General features: G+C 42.9%; 1 protein-coding gene across 1 annotated transcript in view; it reads right to left on the bottom strand.

Annotated features, from left to right (window-relative positions):
• FRMD3 (FERM domain containing 3) overlaps positions 1-22,008 on the bottom strand; it is a 149,997-nt gene that overhangs the window by 59,927 nt on the left and 68,062 nt on the right. The window contains exons 3-4 of the mRNA XM_066614795.1: positions 16,581-16,623; positions 509-587 (exon numbers count right to left, since the gene is read on the bottom strand). Coding sequence (XP_066470892.1) covers positions 509-587; positions 16,581-16,623 — 122 coding nt within the window. The remainder of the gene's footprint in view (positions 1-508; positions 588-16,580; positions 16,624-22,008) is intronic.

Raw genomic sequence — 22,008 nt, 5'->3', positions numbered from 1 at the left:
ATAACCATACACTATCCCACACATGCAGTTCTGAAGTTTATGGCATAATTCTAACCATGCTAACCTAGAAGTAAGTTCTTAGGTCTTAAAAGATAAATCCAGTGCACACTTGTGCCCATTGAACAGAGAGGCACAAACCCCAGGAAGCATGCCTAGGGTTAGACTTTCAAAAAACAGCTTATCACAAAGAGACTAATAAATTGAGAAAGAGAAAGAAAGTCTGTGTTCTCACAACCCCTTGTTCCCAAACCAGTGAGTTCTCTGGAAGTCTAGATCCACATTCCTTTTATGACAGTACCTCGCCATATGATATTTTATGCTCTCTGCTCTATGATTATTCACTCATGGGCCTTCTTTAAGCTCCCCAAAACCGCTTGTAAAATTCTTAGAAAACATGTTCAAAATGAAAGCTAGCAAAACTGCAAATGTATAGTACAGCATTCACGATGATACAGTTAGCCATGATACTAAAACATCAACTAGATGCACAGATAGGGAAAAAAAATACCTGGTGAGCTCTTCTTTAATCTTCAATGGTTCATGTGGGTAGAATTTCACTCTAAAGCACATGGTATATGGTGGATGAGCTGAAACGTTATAAAGAAAAAACATGAGAACAGCTGTACAAAACATGGCTTCTTCTGCACTGCAGGAAAGATTCCTGACAGTTTTTCAGAATAGCTTGTGAGATGCAGCGCACCAAATCAAAAATAAAACAAGCAAAAAGCAGTATAATGTATGACAGGGAAGCTCAAAGCATAAGCATATGGCAGATTATGCTTATTTAGATTTTAGAAAATACAATGACTCCAAGTGTTTGGTTAAATACTCTATCCTTAAAAAACAACTAAGTGTTTTATTGACAGAGAAAAAGAAAAGGTTTGTTTTAACTCAGTGGAACAAGCTGCATCAAGCAATTCAACAAAAAAATAATAAACAATTTTGGGCAGTTGTAGCAGGTTCGTGTAGATCAGAAACATACGACCCTGCTATTATTCCATCATCTACATGGGTTCAACACTTCACAGACATTTTTTACGATAAGAGCAAATCCCCAGACGCCTACCCTGACTTTACCTCTGTGGATCTGCCTATCTGGCCTCCTGTGACCCCTGAGGAAATTAAAGAACTAATTATGCAATTGAAGCCAGGGAAGGCTGCAGGTCCAGATGAAATACCACCTGAGCTTTTAAAAGGCGATCCGGAATGGTGGGCCCAGTTACTTGCCCACGTCTTTACAGTGATTGACAGTTCTGGCCTATTGCCCAATGTCTGGCTTACAGCGACAGTTATTCCTATCCATAAAAAGGGTGACCCTACCACACCAGGAAATTTTCGGCCCGTTAGTTTGCTTTCTGTAATAGGTAAGATTTATGCTAAATATCTATGCAATAAACTTACTCTCTGGGTTACTTCGCAAGGCATCTTAGGCCCCGAGCAATCTGGCTTCTGTCGGGGCAAATCAACTTTGGACAATTGTTTGATCCTATCTCATTTGGCCCATAAGCAGGTTAGGATATGCAAGGCTCGCCTTTATGTAGCCTTCCTTGATCTGAAAGGTGCCTTCGATTCTGTGGATAGGGAGCTTCTTTGGTCCAAGTTGGAAAACATGGGGATTGATAAAAGATTGTTGCTACTGATTAGGTCCCTCCATCTAAATACTTCATGCAGGGTTAGACGCTCCTGGAGTGGGAATCTAACTCATTCCATCGCTACCAACAAAGGGGTCAAACAGGGCTGTGTCTTGGCCCCCATGCTTTTCAATCTGTTTCTAAACGACCTTGCCCCATCCCTGAAGGAAATAGATAGCCATTGCCCGAAGCTTGGCGCAAGCCAAGTGCCGCTACTTCTGTATGCGGATGATGCAGTACTGATATCCCGTACTAGGATTGGCCTAAAACGTCTGCTGAATCGCACTGAAGAGTATCTTCTGTCCAACAAATTGCAAATCAACTATGCTAAATCTAAGATAATGATATTTGCCAATAGATGGAAGGCTTTTAAGTGGTCTTGTAATGGCAATAAAATGGAGCAGGTTAAGCATTTCAAGTACCTGGGAATCAACTTCCATTACAGGCTCACTTGGGCTTTTCATCGTAAGGCAGTGCAGAACGCATCCAAACTGGCGTTCTCAGCTATTTCCCGTTTCTTTTTTACCTGCGGCAATGGTTATGTTCCAGCTGCTCTGGAGGCATTTAAGGGAAAGATTCTTTCCCTGGTCCTTTATGGCTCTCCCATCTGGTATAAGGCTATCACCCAACCATTAGAACGCATTCAAGCCTCCTTTCTGCGGAAGATTTTGGGTTTACCCAGGTGCGTTCCCTACTCGGTTCTGTGTCTTGAGGTGGGGTTAATTCGGCTAAAGACGACTGCTTGGCTTAGATTATTGAAATTTTGGTTTAGGACTTTATTTAACCCTACCCCCTCTGGTCTAATGCTCCAATTATTGTCGGATTCAGTCCTGCCATTAGAGATCACTGATCTTCTAACCAAGCTCAAGTCAATAGGGCTGGACACTGCAGAGCTAGGCATGATTGGGTGTGATGCTGCTTACAGAATCGTCAAAGAAAGAATTCTTGACATCGAACAACAAGAGCTGTTTAGTGCCGCCAGAACCACATGCTCTCCACTCTATCTCCATGTTCCAATCAGTTTTGGGAAACTGGCCTCCTTCTTTTATCACTTGGAGTGCCCACAGGCTCGGAGAGCATTCACACTTGCAAGATGTAATGCTCTTCCATCAGCCGTGTTATCGGGCAGGTTCAGTGGTATTCCCTACTCGGAGAGGAAATGCAAGTGTGGTAGGGATTGTATTGAGACCATAACACATACCCTTTTCTACTGCCCACTTCATGATGTCTCACGCAAGAAATATCTAGGCCCTTTGCTAACTAGGATGCAGGGCTGGGAGGACTCAATCATGCTTCAGTCTCTCCTTTCCACATCTGACTCTGAGACCCTTGATAGGGTCGCTGCCTTTTTATCTGGGGTAATTGCCAGGCAGAGCTCTGGAACTCTGGGCAGTATGTGAGGAAAAGACTGATGTCTATGTTGTGGTGTCTTTGTATATTTTTGTTTTGTTTTGTTCTTTCTCTGTATTTTATGCCAATAAAGGTCTACTGAACTGAAGATATGGCAGCCTAATCCAGAAATTCTCAAATTTTGCCACCATGTTCATTTTTTTTAAACAGAGAAATGCCAACAGAAAGTGAGAAATCTTTCTAAGACATGCACCTTAATTATTCAATGTGGCCCAATAGGAGGTTGGTTTTATTCATAAATAGTAAGTGGGGGCCATTAAAACCATGGTAGAGAATAGGGGGATTTAGTACTTTGCCCTCACCATGGTTTTGATCTCCTTCACAAACACCCCACATGCCATTTTTAGTGGGGAAAAATAAATTCCACTAAAAATCAATTGATTTTTCCCCCCACTAACAGCCCAATCCTGAGCTGCCAGGGCGCATGGCTGCAGCGGTGCTGAAAATGGCTGCTGCCGCATCCTGCACACTCTGGACAGCTGCCGGTGGCTCCTCAGGAGAAGGGGACTTTTGTCCCCTTCGCCCAGGTAAAGAGAGTAGCCCCGCAATGGGGCTACTCAATTCACTGCCAACCAAAATGCTGAAAGCAAGTAAATAAGTCTGGTGAATCAAGCGGCTCCATGTAGGGCAGCAAGCCCAACACAGAGGCTCTGGATCCGGCGGAGCGTCGCTCTACCAGTCCCACCTCCCTCCCTCCCCGCTTTCTCCCCTGGCACACCTCCCCCCGCCTTTTCCCCACCTCCTGCCTCCTCATAACACCTCCCCCGGCGCTCTCCCTGCCCTCTGTCTGCCTCCCCCCTCCTGAGAACACCCCCGCTTATCTCTCTGCTGCTCGACGGGCTGCATGACCACCGAGTGGTGGAAGTTGGGTGCCTGCTCGGTGGTAGCCAGGCTCCAGTCAGTGCTGGGCTACCACTGGTGCTCGCCTGGCGCTAAGGCCCATGTACACCCGTATGACAGTGAGAGCTGGTGGTGAGCCGGCGTGCCGACCCAGGATTGGGCTCTCAATCTAGTACATTGGAGGGGATGATCAGAATCATAGCAACGGTGGGAAAGATTACTAAAGCCCCCTATCCTGCCCCCTGCTGTAGTTTTGCCACATTTCATGGCCTCTACTTGCTATTTAGGAAAAAATGTTCCCTCCCCATCAGATTACATTGCACAGGTAGCCACAAGTCTAGTTTAACCTTAATTCTCAGAATTATTTGGGCTGAGTCAGGGCTTGGGTATATGTGCCATGAGGGACCAGATCTGGACTATGTGGTTTCCAGCCCAATGTGTTTATGGTACAATCCTAAGTTCTTCTTGAGCCAGTGGAGCATGTGCTCTGCCAGTATAGGCTGTTGCAAAAGTGCTATAAAGTGCTTTGCAACCATAGGAATTAGTGGTGCCAACGGGATGACCTGCACTGTCCCACAGGTGCCAGTACAGGTCTCAGCGTGCACTGGAGCAAGCAAGCCCCATGCAGTTGTGAACTTACCATAAGGTCTGATGGGGCAAAAATGCACCAGATGCAAGCATCTAGGACCCCACGGAAGCCCCAACAGGGTCAGAAACTGTGCTTCTGGTGTCTTGGAAGCACAGTTTATAGCGTTGGGGAACTTCAGAGAGGCTTCCCCAACGCACGCTCAGGTCGCGCAGGGCTCTGTGAGCCTCAGATGAGGGGGCCCCTGCATTTTCATGAGGGGGGGTGGCGACAGCCCGCAGGGTGCACCATCACGGACCTTTGCCGTGGGGCTGGAGAGCTCCACCACTGGCCCCATGCCTGTAACAGGGTGGAGGTGAGCGGATCAGGCTTGGGAGTTGGTGCGCTCTGTATCCTATACCCCTTTCCAGGTTTTTATCTGCCAACACAGATCCACTAGGACTAGTGCAGATGAATTAGCTGGCGCAGGTCTAGGTAGGCCCACTGCAGCAGCAGGGGCTTTTCCCAGGGCAAGTTTATCTCAAGGAGACCAGCATGGAGAAATTTCAATAGGATTGGACTGTTCGTTAGGAACTGGAGCCCGGAATGCAGGAAAAAGAAGGTTCTGCTTTGTTGAACAGCCAAGGACAGAAGGAAAGGCTCCTGATATATATATATATATATATATATATATATATATATATATATATATATATATATATATATATATATATTGGTAGAGAAGCCTGCACCTGTTTTGCTATTTGGCAGACTTCACCCTGGAGCTATGCTACGTATATTTACTAATGGTATTGTAGAGTAACAGAACTTTGCAGGTAGGAAGTCACAAGAAATAAAGGATTGCTTGCATCCTTATTAACATGTTTTTTCTTTACTGCTGATTTGCAAGAGGCAGTAGGGGCAAGTCTATTTTATATATGTTTGATTATGATATATGCATACATATTAAATAAAGAGGGTTTTTTAAAGGAAAATAATGGTGACCAGGGTGTTTTTAAGAATATAAAGACATGGGCCCAGTTCAGGTGAATTGTTAAACAAAGATTTACTGCCAGAGAAACAAGCCTAAGTAATCCAGACGCATGTGTGCTCCTCAGTTCCGTCCTCATCCTTTCTCTCTCATGAGAGATAAGAGTGAAAGCTTTTTAGATTGCAGTTCCATGTTTCATATAAACATGGCTAATAAACATGGCTATCAAACAATGGTTAAATCCTAACTTGATATACTCGCTTGTCCTAACTATAGTAAATAACCCATGGTTTGCCGAATTTATAATGAATGAAGAATTCCTGTTTGTACTGAAGTAAAACCAAAAGCTTTCCTTCCTTGCATGACAGAAGAGAGGGGAAGCAAACCTGCAGCTTCCTTAGACATATTTATGTAGCACTAAAACATAGTTTAGCATTACAAATTATCTGGGCCATTGACAGTTAAGGTGGGTCAGCACAACATCATCATTAAGGTGGGTCAGCACAAAAGGTGGGTCAGCACAACATTATCATTAAGTATAATTAAAAACAGTGTATGCTGCTCTTGTGAAAACAAGCATAATTTTACAAAATTTGCTTGTTTGTATTCTGAAAACCTCATTTACAATTACAAAGCAGAATATTGGACAGCTAATTAAGAAAAAAGAACATCCGACAGGAATGGAGGATTGAGGAAAAACAAAACAAAGAACAAGGCAGTGAGCAAAAGCCAGCAATAAATGGATAAATAAAATGAGGGGACCATGCAAGTTAAATTGTTAGGGGAGGTTAAAGATGTTAAACTGTTCATTCTTACTTTAACCTCCTTACCCTATTACACAGATTTTAATCTACCTTTTCCAAACTCAGTTAATTTTGTACATGAAAATGACAGTAGCGTGCTTTGGGTTACTGAATGTATTGACTTTGGCCAAGGGTACCTTAGTTTTTGAATATTCATATTAATTTATCTTTAGGGACCCAATCCTATCCAACTTTCCAGCACTGATGCAGCTGTGCCAATGGGGCATGTGCGGCATCCTGCAGTGGGTAGACACTCCCAGAGGTGTCCTCAGGGTAAGCCCTTACCATAGGCCCTTACTTTGGGCATGCATTGTGGCTGTATCAGTGCAGGAAAGTTGGATAAGACTGGGCCCGAAGTCAGTTGCCAATTCCATCAGAGTGTATGGAAAGTCTCTTATGAACTCAAATGGGCTTAATAGACAGCTTCTAGTTGTCAATAGTCTGTCTCTGCCAAGGGTGATTACTACTGAATTGTAAGGGGCAAGTCACTGTACTTTTGAAATGTTATCATCTAGTGGAGGCAAAGTGTGAGGGAAAAGACAAGTGGATCAGTGCTATCAGCATCTTAAGTACAATAATCTTCCCTCTGCTTCTATATCACCTCCAAGGCATGCTGTCAGGAATTTACAAATCTGGTATAGCCTCCAACACTACACAGGTGAAAATAAGGATACTCTTATACTTGTAAGGATCACCGCTTGACCCTCCCCACATCTTTTCTTATTGGTGAAAATGCTCCTCACATTCGCAGCCTGTTTGTTAAACTGACTATACAACTATACAAACTGACTATACTATACTTTACTTTTCTGAAAAATTAAGAACATTCAAGCTCATTTTAGAATAGATACTCAAACACATTCACCAAAGTTACTATCCAAACTAGTAGCAGAAGGTAGTTTGTCAAAGATGAAATGTTCTGGTGTTGTCTGTCTGTTGACATGTGTTTGTATCTTCTGCATTATAGTCAGTTACAATCTCAGAGATTTCGCATACAGAGAGAGAGCTATAAGCAGAAAAACTCCACCACTCATGTAAGACATGTTGTGGCAGCCTGAAGGGGAGAGGTGCCAGCCACTCAGTGCTGGGCCTGTGCAGATTGTAAGCTCCCCACTGGGTGGTGTTTCCGGGCAGGGGAGGGTGGGGTGAAGGCAGGGAAAGGACAAAACTTGGAGAGGGAAGGGTGAGCCAGGATGCAGATCATGTCCAGGAAGGAAGGAGGGACTGGGCCAGAGGCTGCCACTGGATCCTATTACCCCCTGCCCCACAAAATTTGGAGTCCAACACGGGCTGCAGGGATGCTACACAGGATAAAGGAACTGATGTTCCCCAAGGAGCCCCCGAAGGAGGCCCCGGCTGCTTCTCCTACCCTGTGGTAGGAGAAGCAGCCATTTTGGCAATGCTGCATCACGGGGCGGGTGAGCAGCATAGGATTGGGCCATAAGAAAACAATTCAGTGACATAATTAACATCAGTGAGGCTATGGACATCACTAAGTAGAATAAAAATGTGTTAATGAAAATTAGTTCTCTCTAAAAGGCAAAACTGGGACAAAACAGGAAAGGTTTTACAAGGGACAAGTAACAGACAACAGTAGCTGCTCATGGGGGAAAAGGATGGTGCATATAATAAGAGTGGCATTCTAAATCAAACCAACTCTGATTTGATGACCTCTGCACCTGCCCCCACCAACACTTGAGGGTAGGGAAAAATGTAGTTTATAGAACATTGGTCTCATACTTTCTCACACACAGAGAAACTTGGAAAAGTTCCAATTGAACAGCCAAATTTTATATTCCCCATCACACTACAGCATCCAGCCATACCAATGGAATCCATCCTGCATTCTGTGTTGGGGGGGTCGATCAGAAGGCCAGCCAGTGGCAAGTAATACACTTTTTATTTATCTCTGGGTAGGCCTTCTGGCCGCCTATGGTTATCCTTGGACCCAGGCCTGCTATTTTGCCGACATAAGCTCAAAAAGAGGAAGGGGGAGGGGAAGACTAGAGAATCAGGGATAAGGTCTGACAGGCCCACTCCCTGCCCCTTACTTTCCCATCCTGGAACAACCCTGAACCTCTGCTTCCCCACCTCTACCATCATCTTATCAACACTGGTGCAGCATCCAGGAACAACCCTGTCATGCGTGCCGCACCTCTGGCCATTTGCGCCCGCAGCCTGGAAGCAAGAGATGGCGATCCACCTTCTGCACCACTGCAGAAAACCTTGCACCACTGGAGTGCGAGTTCCAGCAGCACAAGACCCAGACAGAACTGGGCCATAAATGACCTAGTATCTCAAAGTATACTTGTCTCTATTTAAAATCACAATATCAACAAGAACGTGCATATTTCATACTACTCAACATATGCAAGACTTCAGTCATACTGAACAATCCCACTGACTTTTATAAAATATGAAAAAAGATTTTTAATTCTTGGCATTTTTTTCTTCCTAACCCTTGTAAGTAGATTTTGCTCCAGTGACAAAGTATACAGTAATAGCTACATTTAAATTTGGCACATGGGCACACAGAGTTTCTAAAATAACTCCTAGACCAGAGATTTTCAACCTTTTTCATCTCACGGCACACTGAGAAAGTACTAAAATTGTCAAGGCACACCATCGGCTTTTTGACAATTGACATAGCGCAGTCTGCTGTTTGTGGTGGGCTCACATCCCCCAGTGGCCCTACTAATAAATGACCCTCCCCAAACTCCCATGGCACACCTGCAGACAGGTGGTTGAAAATGGCTGTCCTAGACCTACCTGTACGGTTGTTATTACTATCCCATTTTCTCTTGCAATGATCATTCAATATTTCCCTTCTCCACTCCTCCCACTGTTCATCTTGCCTCTTTAATTTTGTCCCTATACCCCTTCATTCTGCCTTTTTCTTATCTACTCATCTTTTTCTATGTCATTTTTATCTCATTTATTTTTCCCATGAGGCCATAAATGTGCACGTTTCAGGTGTTTTCCATACAAAGTGTTTTTTGCAAACAAGGATTGGCAACTCCCCTGCTGATCATTGCTAGTCCAGATGACAGACAAAATCTGAAACAGCAGCATTTAAAACAGCAGTGAAGTAGAAGTTGTGACTACATACATGCCAGATGGAAATGGCCCTTGAGAAGAAATAATGCCATGTTTGGCAGAGATAGTGCCTGGAGCATTTTCAGGCCACAGGTGCCTGAGGGAGACTCTCATAAATTATAATGACAAAGATGCAAATTAAAGCTGAAACACTTAGGGCCCAATCTATTGAATGCCCTGCACTGCCAGAACCTGCATTCCAGCAGCAGCACAGGATGCTCTCCACAGCTTGAAAGCCAGGCTGCTGGGCCACTGCTCAAAAAAGCAGCAAACAATGGCTCATGAAGTGTACATCAACAACTTAAGTTGGTAGTGGAGATGTATCATTGGCAGGCAGGGAGAGGCAGGGTGAATTTCAGAGCAGATCAGAGGAGGGCAGGAGGTGGTGTGGGGAGGGAAGGGGTGGATCTTTGCAACACAGGTGTACACCAGACCATATCCTTTGTTTTTCAAGCTGCCCTGCCCCTTATCTTTCCTTGGACCTATGCCAGCAAAATGAATGGGGTAGGTTCAAGGAAACCCATAGGCTATCAGGCTGCCCGGTGGGGAGGGGTGGTAATTTCTATTTACCTCCTGCTGGCTATCCAATTTCCCCTTCCCTCCCCACCTAGATTCAGCACCAATGGTGGGGTGATAGGATTGGGCAGCTTCAGGCTTACAAATGAGCTGCAGTCTGAAGCTATGGACAGATGTCATAATTCCTCCCTTTAAAAGGGCACACAATACCCTGAATTTTGTTTCTTCTCTGAAATACATCTCTATGTTTAAAAAAAACAAACTCTTTTCCTCAGCAGTATGTTCACCACCTGAAGGGTCCACAGTCTCCTTGCCTCTTTGGTCTTTCATACTAATCCAATTCAAACTTCTTGGCTTCTTTCTTTTATTCCATTCTGTCTCTATGCATTTGACACCTGCCAGCATTACAATATGAAGAGAGATAAATACTGCCTACCATGACCATAAGACATTAATAAAGCAAGGCATGACAACTGTACCATACATAATGCATGAGTGAATCTCATTCCAAATAATTTTTTCACTTCTCCCCTATGAAAGGTGAGGGTCTCCTGCTTTTCTTTCCCTTCATCTTTCACTTAGGGCACAATCCTAACCCCTTATGTCAGTGCTCTCCAACACTGACATAAGGGCAATGTAGCTCTGAGGTCAGGCAACAAACATTCCCTTACTTTGAGGAGGCTTCCGTGAGTGACACCCAACTGCAGGATGCAGTACATGTCCCATTGGCACCACTATGCCAGTGCTGGAAAGCACTGACATAACGGGTTAGGATTGCGCCCTTAGGCTGCAATCCTACATACTTACCTGGGTGTAAGTCCCATTGAACTTAATTAAGTTCCATAGACTTAATGCTGAATGCATATGTATGGATTGTGCTGTTAGCCTCATGCCATGCAGACCAGAAACTATCAAAATCTGGGCTGTTCTGTGATTTTATGTCACCTGCAAATTTTTGTTTTGTTCCCTTCAGTTTGATAATGTCGTTCACTGCACTGCCACGCTTGCCATGCCTTGATCATTATACAAAATATATTGCTTTTTCACTGATTTTTCTTAATGTTTTTTTCAAAAGGTAAAGTATATTTGAGTACTGACCAGCTATACAATATAACAAACACCTTTTATGGAAGCTTAGCCTTTTATGGAAGCTTAGGCCCTCTGCACATTTGTACTGAAAAATACGTTTTGCAAGAGGTAAACTGCAAGTCAGTTATGCTCCCTCAAAAAGTAAAAGAAACTTGTGCCTGCATTAGCATGCACCAGTCTGTGGGTAGCTAGGTGGAAGAGAGGGGAGGGGAGGGGAGGGACCAAGCCATCAACTGCCCAGAGGTAGAATGAGCAGTAGTGTTCTGGGAGGGCAAAACACTAAGTTTTTGCAGGATGCCTCAGCACACCCTTTAAGCTGCACTCCCCCCCCCCACTGTCAGAGCCATTCCCAATGGTGAGAGCAACGTAGAGGTGTCTCCTCTGCATTGCTCTCACCACTTGGAATGGTTACTATAGCAAGGGCCCATTGAGGCACCCTGCAAAACTTAGCACTTTGCCCCCCCCCCAGGACTGCCACTGGGAGGGGGGGGAAGAATGAGCCAAGCGCAGCGAAGTCCCTCCTGTCCCTTTCTCTTACCTACATCTGTGGCTGCCCTAGAGCCGCCTCACTTGCCTGGGTCCTGTTAAAATGATCCATAAAGCAGAGCATCTTTGAGTAAGAAGGAAGAGGATCAGAGAGCAAACAGGAGTGCCCTCATCTGCAGTGAAACAGAGAGGGTGATGGGAAGACACAAGATACAGGGCCCCCATTCTCTCATTTCAGCACCTCTTCAAACTCACTTCCCTTCATGAGGGCTTCAGGTCATGTCATTTGTGGTACTTAAGTTCCATTAAAGGTTGGCTGAAGCTTTTCTGCAACATTTGAAGTGCATTTGCAAATGAAAAACACAAAATATACATGTGACTGGCATGGTAAACTTGGCCAAGCATAATTCCCAAAAGACATTTAAAGGGTCTTCAGGCAAGTGAATGTTCTTCAAACCATGTAGAAAACATGTAGCTGTCCTGATCTGGAGACATGGAAGCACATTTGTTTTAATGCATAAAGGAGCTCATGACTGCAGTTTATAAAATTTTTAATGTGTGAACTGTGAAGAGAGTGAAGGATAAATTATTCACTCTTTCTAAAAATACTAGAACTCAGTAAAAACTAATGAAAATGAAATAAAGCAGTACAATGCATAATTAATCTACATAATTTACTGTAACAGAATTCTGTGATGGTCCCCTCATAATTTTTTAAAGAATTAAATAAAGTCCTAAAAAAACCCTAGAAGAGAGGTCTGTCAGTAACTCCTAGCTTAGCCTAACATCTAAGTGCTGAGGATAAGTAGAGACATAGATTATCTTCTTACCGTCTTTGAGAACTTCAAAAGTGGGCATGTATCACTGGGCATTGTATTTTCTAGCAGTAGTAGAGATTTTAAAAAAGTCATTGCTCTGACATCTGCAATACCACCATCTGGCTAGAAATATGTGTGTCGATGAAGACTTTCCCATATGTATCCCCAGCTTAATGAGAAAATATGCCCACAACTGGGTACAATGAACACTTTTCCCTGGACTACGCTGAGTCAGTTAGACTCTTGACAATAATATTGGTCATCTGTTTGAGAAGCAGGAATGGGAAGCTAATGACTGGATATAGTCCTCCATGCTTCTCTCCTCTTACCCCTCAAACATGTGAAATTGAAGTTCAGAAAAAAAAAATTTCAAAATTTATGGAGGTTTTATATGAATTTGGGGTGCCGATTCAAAAAAAATGGCATCAGTTTTCCCCTATCACATCTAGTTTCAGAGATACGGTATAGCCTCATTAGTGAATGGTTCAAGCAGCTTCCTTATGAGGAAGCCATGGTGTTTCTCAACTAGTGGAAATGTACATGCATCAGGTAATTGCTTTAAACCTAATTTCACCTAATTAGAGTGTTGTCCACCTAATTAGGATGTTGTCACCACCAACATAGTGCCACAGCTACCAGGAAGACAGCCCAGAGCAGCACCCTTCCCAAGCAGGGAAGAATCAGGATCCACCAAATGGTCTGGGCATAGGAAACCCTGCAACAAGCCACTGAGAACAATAGGTGGAGCTGTAGTCATGGTGTCAGCCAAAGGAATGGCTTGTCAACGTTTTGCATGAAAGGCACTGGTAGTGCATCAGATCACTATTTTTAGTGTTTTGGAGGCTTGAGAGCCCTGCAGAGGGCTCCGCGGGGCTCCCCACACCCCCCCCCCCCCGAACCTAGTGTTGGTTTAAAATAAACTTTAAAAAACCGTGGCAGTGCCATGATCCTGGGATCATGTCACTGCCTTCGCACTTCCCCTGCCCTTTAAGGAGCCAGTAAGAGGGCTTCCCAGGCTGGTAGGTCATGACCCATTAATTTAAGAATCCTTGCCTTACAGGATTGGGTCAGAGTGAGCACTGATCTGAAGGTCAAACCTGATTGCCACTTCATTCAGAGTGATCTGACCTCAACCCATAATTCCCATGCTATATTTTGAAGTACTCAGGATAGAAATCCACTTCCTTCAACTATGGATTGTGAGCAAATTAAGCAGCCATTCTCTCAACTGTTAAAACAAAAAAATACACAAGCTCTCTCCCCTTTCTCCATGCACAATAAGCATTATAATTTTAAATAAATAACTAGAAGTTTCATGGAATTCTAGCAAGAAGACAGACGGTATTTCAAGTTGACTTTACCAAAAAAGAATTGCATATACTTAGGCACGTCTAAGTAAATTCCATTGTGTTCGGTGGGGCTTACTCCTAGGAAAGTGTGTATGGAATTGCAGCCGCAATCACCTTAAGAACAGCAGTTCCCAAACTCTCTGTAAGTGCTTGCGGGGGAGGGACAAAGGCAGTGACGCAATTGCCACAATCGCACCACTGCCAGGGACAAAAGGGTTTTTTCCTCACCCCTGGCAGCACTGGCCCTCCAGAGGGTACAGGGAGCCTGTGGACCCCCTACAGGGCTCTCCAAGTTGTGGAAAAGCTGAACATAGTGATTGTAACCCATTTCCGGGTTTGCAACTGCAAAACCAGAAGCGGGTCGTGATAGCTATTTTTAGCTTTTCTGAGGCTTGGAGAGCCCTGTAGGGGGTTCATGGGCTCCCCATACCTTCCAAAGAGCCAGCACTGCCAGGGTTAAGTGAGGAAAAAACTCTTTTGTTCCCAGCAGTGATGCGATCATCATATCGCTGCCTTTGCCATCACCCCACCCCTTAAGGGGGCAGTGACAAGGCTTCTCTGGCTTGGGCATGGTGACACCCCAGTTTGTGAAACTCTGCCTTAAGACACTGTGCCCAACAGAAACACCATTTTAAAAAAAACAAGCTTCAGAGGCTCATGACAAAGAGCATCTGGTCAGATAATCACACACATGAACAACATGCAACAATCAGTCTCTTTAACAACAGAAAGTGAAAACTGGTACAGGAAAAAAGTCAGTTGCCATTTTTGTAAAAGCATTCACATGCAAAAAAAAAAAGCATAAATAACCAAGTTTATTATAGCAGTGGGGACTTCCTTTCAGAATGGTCTTTTATCTGTCTGATAAGGCCAGCTGGTATACTGAAAGGCCCCAAGGCTTTGTCAGGCTTTCCAGCCATCTGAGGCACAGCCCTTTTGCTGAGATAGATTCATAATCATAATCGTTTTAAAGGATTTTGTACACCAAGCATTATACAGGGCGCAGCATCTTTAAAGGGAAGCTAATAGCTCACTGGCTTACGTACCAACAGTATTCAAGAGACAAAAGAGAGGGACAGATAAAAGCTCCTCATACGATGCCATGCAGAAACTGTCAACTGCAGATAATCCCACGTGCAAGAATAGTGCACATCAGAAAGCCTGTTTCTCTACAATATCCGATAAAAATACTTCTGAATTGGAGGGGTGTGTGGTTTGGGGTGTGCATTTGCACAACGCCCAGGTGTATTCTATGCTAAGGGCTGCCACCACCCAAACTCTTCACCAGTACAGATATTAACCTGGGCCAGAAATACCTTCGTCACCCTGCCCCACCACCTCCAGCCCTCACTGACATTGGCATGGCACTAATGGCAAACAACAGCAATGTCAGCAGTAGACAGGTAGATTTGGAAGCCCCCCTCCTTGTTCCAAGGAGGAACATTCGTTTCCCAGGTGCCAGGGATCATGGGAGTTTAGTATATCTAGGAAACTCTATTTTCCAGTATCCTTGGCTAATGTTCCAAATTTTCTCTCTCTCTCTCTCTCCCTCCCTCCCCCTCTCTCTCTCTTTCTTTCGTTCACTCTCCTGAAGGGGGACAGGTGTTGTTTAAGTACTCTCACACATCTGTCTCTTTGAAGGAGAACCAGATGCTACATATGTCATAACTGGCATTGCAATCAGGGAATAGAAAAGAGAACAGTTCAAAATGGTGTTCTCAACACAAGAATGGTTCAATTTCATTGATTGAGGGCCATACCCTGGTATAGCCATGCCAATGGGGTGTACACTGCATCCTGTGGTGGGACAGTAGTTATGGAGGCCTCCACAAGGTTAGGGAACATTTGTTCCCTCACCTACAGGCTGTACTGCAGCTGCAGACAGTCTCACTGTCTAAACTCTTCAGGGACTGGTGTTGGATAAAAATCACTACAAATCACAGCAGTTTTGTTAACAAAACAAGTGTGCAGTCTACATAAGAAGAAAGTAAGGCGGACCATAAACACCACTTAGATTAATTCCCTTCCTTTAGAATCTACAGTTATATTTTCTAAGAACAGCAAATCCTCTCTGAGAGCTTTTGGGAGTAAGAAAGAGAAATCTAATGAGCATCTTCTTATAACTTCTCTGAAGTCTGTTACCTCCACAAACACAAATAAACCAGTATTCATTATCTTCAAACCCTGTTTTTCTCACAATGCAGAAGGCTCATGGGCCTCTGACTGTGAGGAAAAGCCCACTGGGCACATGCAAACAAAGAACCGTGCCTCTTTAAATTGTCCCCATGTCTCTAATGTCTAACTGAATATAGATGTTAGATACCAATATGTCAGTAATTAATCGTAAAAATCCCTCTTCTCTTATTTGCAAGTTACACATAGTGGAGACTGGATACGAAGGACTAAGATTGAATGGAATATTCATCAGTTGCTATTTTTATCACTGATAGTTGACAAGGTCAAACTTTGAATTCAAACTGTAGGCAATGCATGCAAACAAACAAAAAACAACAAAAAGATCTTTCCAAGACAGTGTCAAGGTGAACAGCTTCCCAGGTTCGGAAAGATCGTGTTTCCAGGCAAGCCCTAAACAAATTAGGTTTGTTTAAACAAATTTGGCAGAGACAAAGCTGAGTCACTTTCATAATCCAGGCTTTTGGGGTCAGGCTAGAGGCTGCATAGCTGCCTTTTGAAAGGCTGGACGGTATTTTCATGCCTTTTGAAAATGACAGAAGGATTGTGAAAACCAAAATGAAACTGCAGAGATTAGTTTTGTTTCAGTCTTTCTTGGCTCTTTCTAAACGAACTGAGTCACTTCACTAACCAAAAAGACTCGAGCCATGAGAAATGGCCTGAGATCTGTAAAGTAGCAGAAATCAGGGGAGTGTAACTGAAAGAGATATAAAAGACTCATCTTTCTAAGTCAGGAAGGGATTGGCACCTTAAAATAGCACATTGGATTATGAAGCAGACTGTCAACACTTACACTTCATTTGCTTGGAGATAGACTTGTTGGGCTCCAGCCAGTGCTGAAAAGGAAGGGCAAAGATCAGTGGTTAAAGTACTGCAAAGGACATCATTTATTTGCTATCACAAGAAAGTGATAAACTGACAGTTTTCATGCCTGTGAGGATTTCTATTACGTTTCGTGACACCTTCAAAGGGATGTTTGTATTTGTGTACAGTTAGTTGAAAGAGAACAAACAGTATGGCTAACATGATAACAATAGGCAATGGATGTTCAAAACTGTTCAATGCCCAGACGAGGGCAAAAGAAATGGGCACACGCAGTCGACTATTGAGGAATAAAAAGTATTGGTTGTGGGAAAGGAAGATATATACAGTCTCTTAGAATGGTAAGATGGATAAAGTTACTTAGAGAAAAGACTTAGACTAAAATCCTACCCTCAAGATAGCTAGGATGTACCTCTAGAAATTTTATTTAATAATGACTGATAGTAGTAAATTCTGATTAGGAAAAGACGGTGCTGACACTGAGGTACCATTTTTGCTTATGGTCAGTTGGTTTTGCACATTTTTTCCCCTGTAAGCAAAACACTGCTAAAATTAAATATTAGCTTTGCCAAAGAAGCACCTGTTAGAAATAGTGCACCCAGCTTTCCTAAGTACATAATTTCATCTCCCCCTTTTTGGGGGGCAGACCTGAATAACAGAAACTTTAACTCATTCCATGCTATCAATAATTTACTGAAAATAGGAATTAATATAAGTAGAAAAACACAAAAGGTTTTATTTATTCAGAGCTGATGCTATATCTAAAGGCTCGGCTGTGAAAATTACAATCGAATCTCACACAGTAGCATTTTAAAAATTCAACTATTTGATAAGTATGATGTCAAACTTAAGACAGTGATTGCTAGATTATTTGTTTATATCCATTTGATTATATATTTATCTATATGATCATTTGATTATATGATTATATCCATTTGATTATATTTGATTATATCCATTTGATTGCTAGATTATATAGTACAGCTGAGAGAGGGGTGCAGCTCAGCGGAAAAGCATCTACTTTGCATGGAAAAGGTCCCCAGTCAAAGCAAAATGCCAACAGGGCATGCACTGCATCCTGGGGGGGGGGCATTCATGGAGGCCTCCTCAAGGTAAGAGGATGTTTGTTCTCTTGTCTTGGGTCTGCACTGTGACTGCATCGGCTCGGAAACTTTGGATAGGATTGGGACATCAGTTAGCATCCGCAATACTGAGATAGATGGACCAAAGGTGTGACTCAGTATAACACAGCTTCCTAATTTCTCATCAGTTGTGCATTACTGACTTTTAGAGGGTTTGTAAAACCTCCCTAATGCAAAACAGAAATTCCTCTAAAATAAACAAATAAAACTCTGTTAAAAACAATGTAAGAGACTGAAAGCTTCCTTCAGGCTGCAATCCCAAACACACTTACAATGGAGTAAGCCCTACTGAACTTACAGCAGAACTTACTTCAGAGAATGCATGCTTAGGGTTGCACAGATAGCGATGTCTGAAAAAGTCTACATTCCATTGTAAATCTGGTAACATAAGAACAGGCACATGGGCCAATGTGCTACATTTGTCAGAAGCAAGTTCCAAATGGCGAGAGCAGGGCAATTTTGGAATAATTTACCTATTAGTACCCATTTCCTCTACCCATTAGAGGGAGTGGGGGGGGGGAGGGAGGCAATCCACCAGATCCAAAGCCTCTGTGTAGGGCACAACGCCTTACACGGAGGATTCACCGACCACCTTTGGGTTGGTGGTGAATAGAGTAGCCTCATTGCGGGGCTACAAAAGTCCCTTCTCCTGAGGAGCTGTTGGCGGCTGCCTTGGGTGCAGGATGCTGTGCCAGCCATTTTTGGCACCGCTGCAGCTGTGCACCCCGGGCAGCTCAGGATTGGGCTGTAAGTTTCATGGTATTTGTACAAAGTTGGAAATATTATCAATATGTTGATATTTCATATAAAACGTTTATTAATTAGTTAATAAGTTTTTCCATGAATTCTCTCTGAGTATCTGCACTGCTAAAGGCGGCTTTTCTGTAAATACTTGGGATGTAAGATAACATAAAGTAAGAAACATAAAATGCATTAAAAGGCAAATTAAAGCACAACAATTAAATTCCAATCCAAGAAAAAATTAAAAAGAGGAAGAAATGATTCTCTGTTAATGGTCAAAAATATGCTACATTAAAATAATGATGGAATAAACATTTTCAGACATAGATAGGTAGATATTTCTAAACTGTCCTACAAATGATAATAGGGCTGACATTCTATACACACTTACCTGGGAGTAAGTAAATGAATTCAAAGGCCTTACTTGTGAATAGACAGGATTTTGCTGTAAGTGTACATCACTACCCAGTTAAATAAGCACAGTGTGTCATAGTGGATGAGAAAATTGAATAATTAAGGTCTATTACACTGGTTATTTTCAATACTGCTGCAGCTTTTAAGCCGAAATTCTTATTGTTAAGGCAATGTGACTTAACTGTCTTCCTTTACTAGGATGCAGTAGCACCTGCAGTACCGAATCCCACTGCATGCTATGTTCTGAGCTGCAATGGTCTTTACTTACCTAAGCATTACTCCCTGATCAGCATTTTAATGTTTCTTAGTAGCCACTTACCAGGCCAGGTGCCCTTGTGATTATTCACATAATAATGCTGCGCAGGCCTATCAGTTACACATGCTGCCATAGCAGAAAACCTCAAGGTTTGGAAAGGACATTTCACAAAGCATAGAACCATTTTAACAATGCATGTAACTTAACAATATTGACAAATTCCCCTTTCTCCATATGTATATAGATTTACCTACATATGCTATTCTAATAACTATATTAATGCTATGTTAGGGCTGTTCTTACCCTCTGCATATGCTGAAGTGAAAGGGATGTGTGTGACTGACAAATAGCCCAATCCTATTAGGGCCTTATGCCACCAGAATAAGCATTTCAGCAGTGAAAGTTTCTTTATGGTTGTCACAAAATGTGACATGCTAGTTAGTATGGCCTGGCTTCTGTGAGTGGTGAACTGCTCAGTCTGCATACTAGCAGCCAGAGGACACCCATTGTTACCATTATGTCCATGCTGGGGGTGAGAGGGAAGGCAAGGAAAGGGGTGGAAATGGGGTGAGGGGGAGGCTGGGAAGGGAGCAGTATTGGCCACAGCAGTGCCACCAATATCTTATCTCCCATTTCCAGACTCTATCCCCCAATGCAAGTCCACATGGACTTGCACCAGTGAAATCCCAGTGAGCTGGAATGGGCACTCCTTGGTAATGTTCCTTTACCCTGAGCCCAAAACTCCAATGTGGAATATAGCATACACCTGTTGGTGTGGCTCTAACACCATGTGGGGAGTTGCATATGACTGAGCTGAAAACATAGTTTGTTCAGATATCCTTTCTCAAATCCCTGTTTGGGTGTCATAGGGTTGCTTTTTATCCCAGCTGATTCAGGATAGTTAAGGGAATTAACATCATGGTCTGATCAATAACCTAATCCTGAACTTGCACTGGGAAGGAAATACACAGAGAAATACAATTACATTTCAAAAGATTACACAAATTAGACAAAATCTGTAACTCTGTGAATCAGGACTGAAGTCCCTGAAGTGCAGCATTAAGTGCAGCACTTAATATTGAAACTCATCTGCAGAGCTCCTACCCAGCAACTTTCAGCAACTTTTGGTATAACTTTTCTGAGATCTTTAGTCTGCTTTAGAATTAAGCATCCTGAATAATTGTGTCTTACCTGCAAATTTGACTACCTCTCCAATTATCCATGTTCCAGAGCATTTGCAAATAGGTAGTACCAGTCCTAACAGAGATTCTCTATTTCCCTTTATTGTAAAAATTGTTCGTATATTCCTGATTCATTACTGATCCACAGGCGAGCCCATTTTATACCATGACTGAACATGGTATAATACCATGACTTTTATAGCATGACTGACAAATTCCAGTTGGTTCAGGAACTTTGCAAAAATTCAGGTATACAGTATCTATGCACCAGATATGCTAAAGCAGCTATTTTCAACCACTATGACATGGTGTACCACGAATAGGCTGCAGGTGTGCCACAGGAGTTTGGGGGAGGGTCATAGTATTAGTAGGTCTATTAGTTAATATTAGGGCTATATTAGGGCTATTGGGGGATGTGAACACCCGGCCAGCTGTGCGGTGTCACTTGTCAAAAAAGTGATGGTGTGCCTTGACAATTTTAGTGCCTTCTCAGTGTAGAAAATCACTGTGCTAATGTGTTAAGCAGAATGTGCTCTGTGGTACTTGCTTACGGTACTATCAGATGAATAAAACAAAGTACCATATAGTATAAATTGAACTGCTTACCCAATAATTTTGTATTTATTTTTAGATACACTTATAGTAGATTCTTTCTAAAGTACCACAATATGGCAGTGTTTGTTCTGATATTCAATTATTTTAAAGTAGCTTTGCTTCAATTATTTTTGTTAGCTAGAGGCTACCTCCCATTCAGACAGCAGCCCCCCAGAGCAGGTCTCATTAATGTGTGTGCGTGTGTGTGTGTGTGCGTGTGTGCGTGTGTGCGTGTGTGTGTGTGTGTGAGAGAGAGAGAGAGAGAGAGAGAGAGAGAGAGAGAGAGCGTGCCTATTTTATTTTGTTGTTATATAATGTCTTAAAACAGTAGCAGCAGACAGAGCTTATAGTCAGATAAAAGAATACAGAAAAAGCGAAAAAATATTAAAAGACCTGGGCAAATAAAAAGGTCTTCACTTAGCACAAAAGGTTAAGGGCCCAATCCTATCCAACTTTCCAGAGCCAGTGCAGCCACAATGCAACCCTGAGGAAAGGGAACAAATCTTCCCTTACCTGAAGGAGGCCTCCATGACTGCCACCCTACCACAGGATGCAGCATATGCCCTGAGGGCACGGCTGCACCAGTGCTGGAAACATGGATAGGATTTGGCCCAAAGTCAGCACAAATAAGCTACCCTGGGGAGTGCATTTTGAAATCAGGGTGTGCAATCAAGGAAACCCTTTCACGGGTCATTGTATGCCTCAACTCTGAAGTCAGAGGGATCTAAAAAGGAGTCTCAAAAGAGGAAATTTTAAATACCTGCTAAGTTCATATGGAAACAGTCAAAGTATTAGCTCAAAGCCATTAGAGCTCTGAAAGCCAGAACCTTACATTACCCTTTGTAAGAGCAACCCTTACAAAAAGGCAACTCTACCCTCACTTAGCACATGTGTATAGATAGACCAAAGAGTACTTCCAGCCTAACCTGTCTCACTTACCTGAACAACAATCTCTTTTTTGCCAAAGAAAGCTTTGGTATAAAAGTCTTAGATCTGTTTGGATTAAACAGAAAGGCATTTTAAAATGTTTCAAGAGGATATTGTTCCTGTCCATCTAATGCAGTCAGCGAG

Source organism: Tiliqua scincoides, chromosome 2, assembly GCF_035046505.1.
Source record: "Tiliqua scincoides isolate rTilSci1 chromosome 2, rTilSci1.hap2, whole genome shotgun sequence".
Classification (NCBI taxonomy): Eukaryota; Metazoa; Chordata; class Lepidosauria; order Squamata; family Scincidae; genus Tiliqua; species Tiliqua scincoides.
This window is presented reverse-complemented; position numbering and strand designations above follow the sequence as displayed.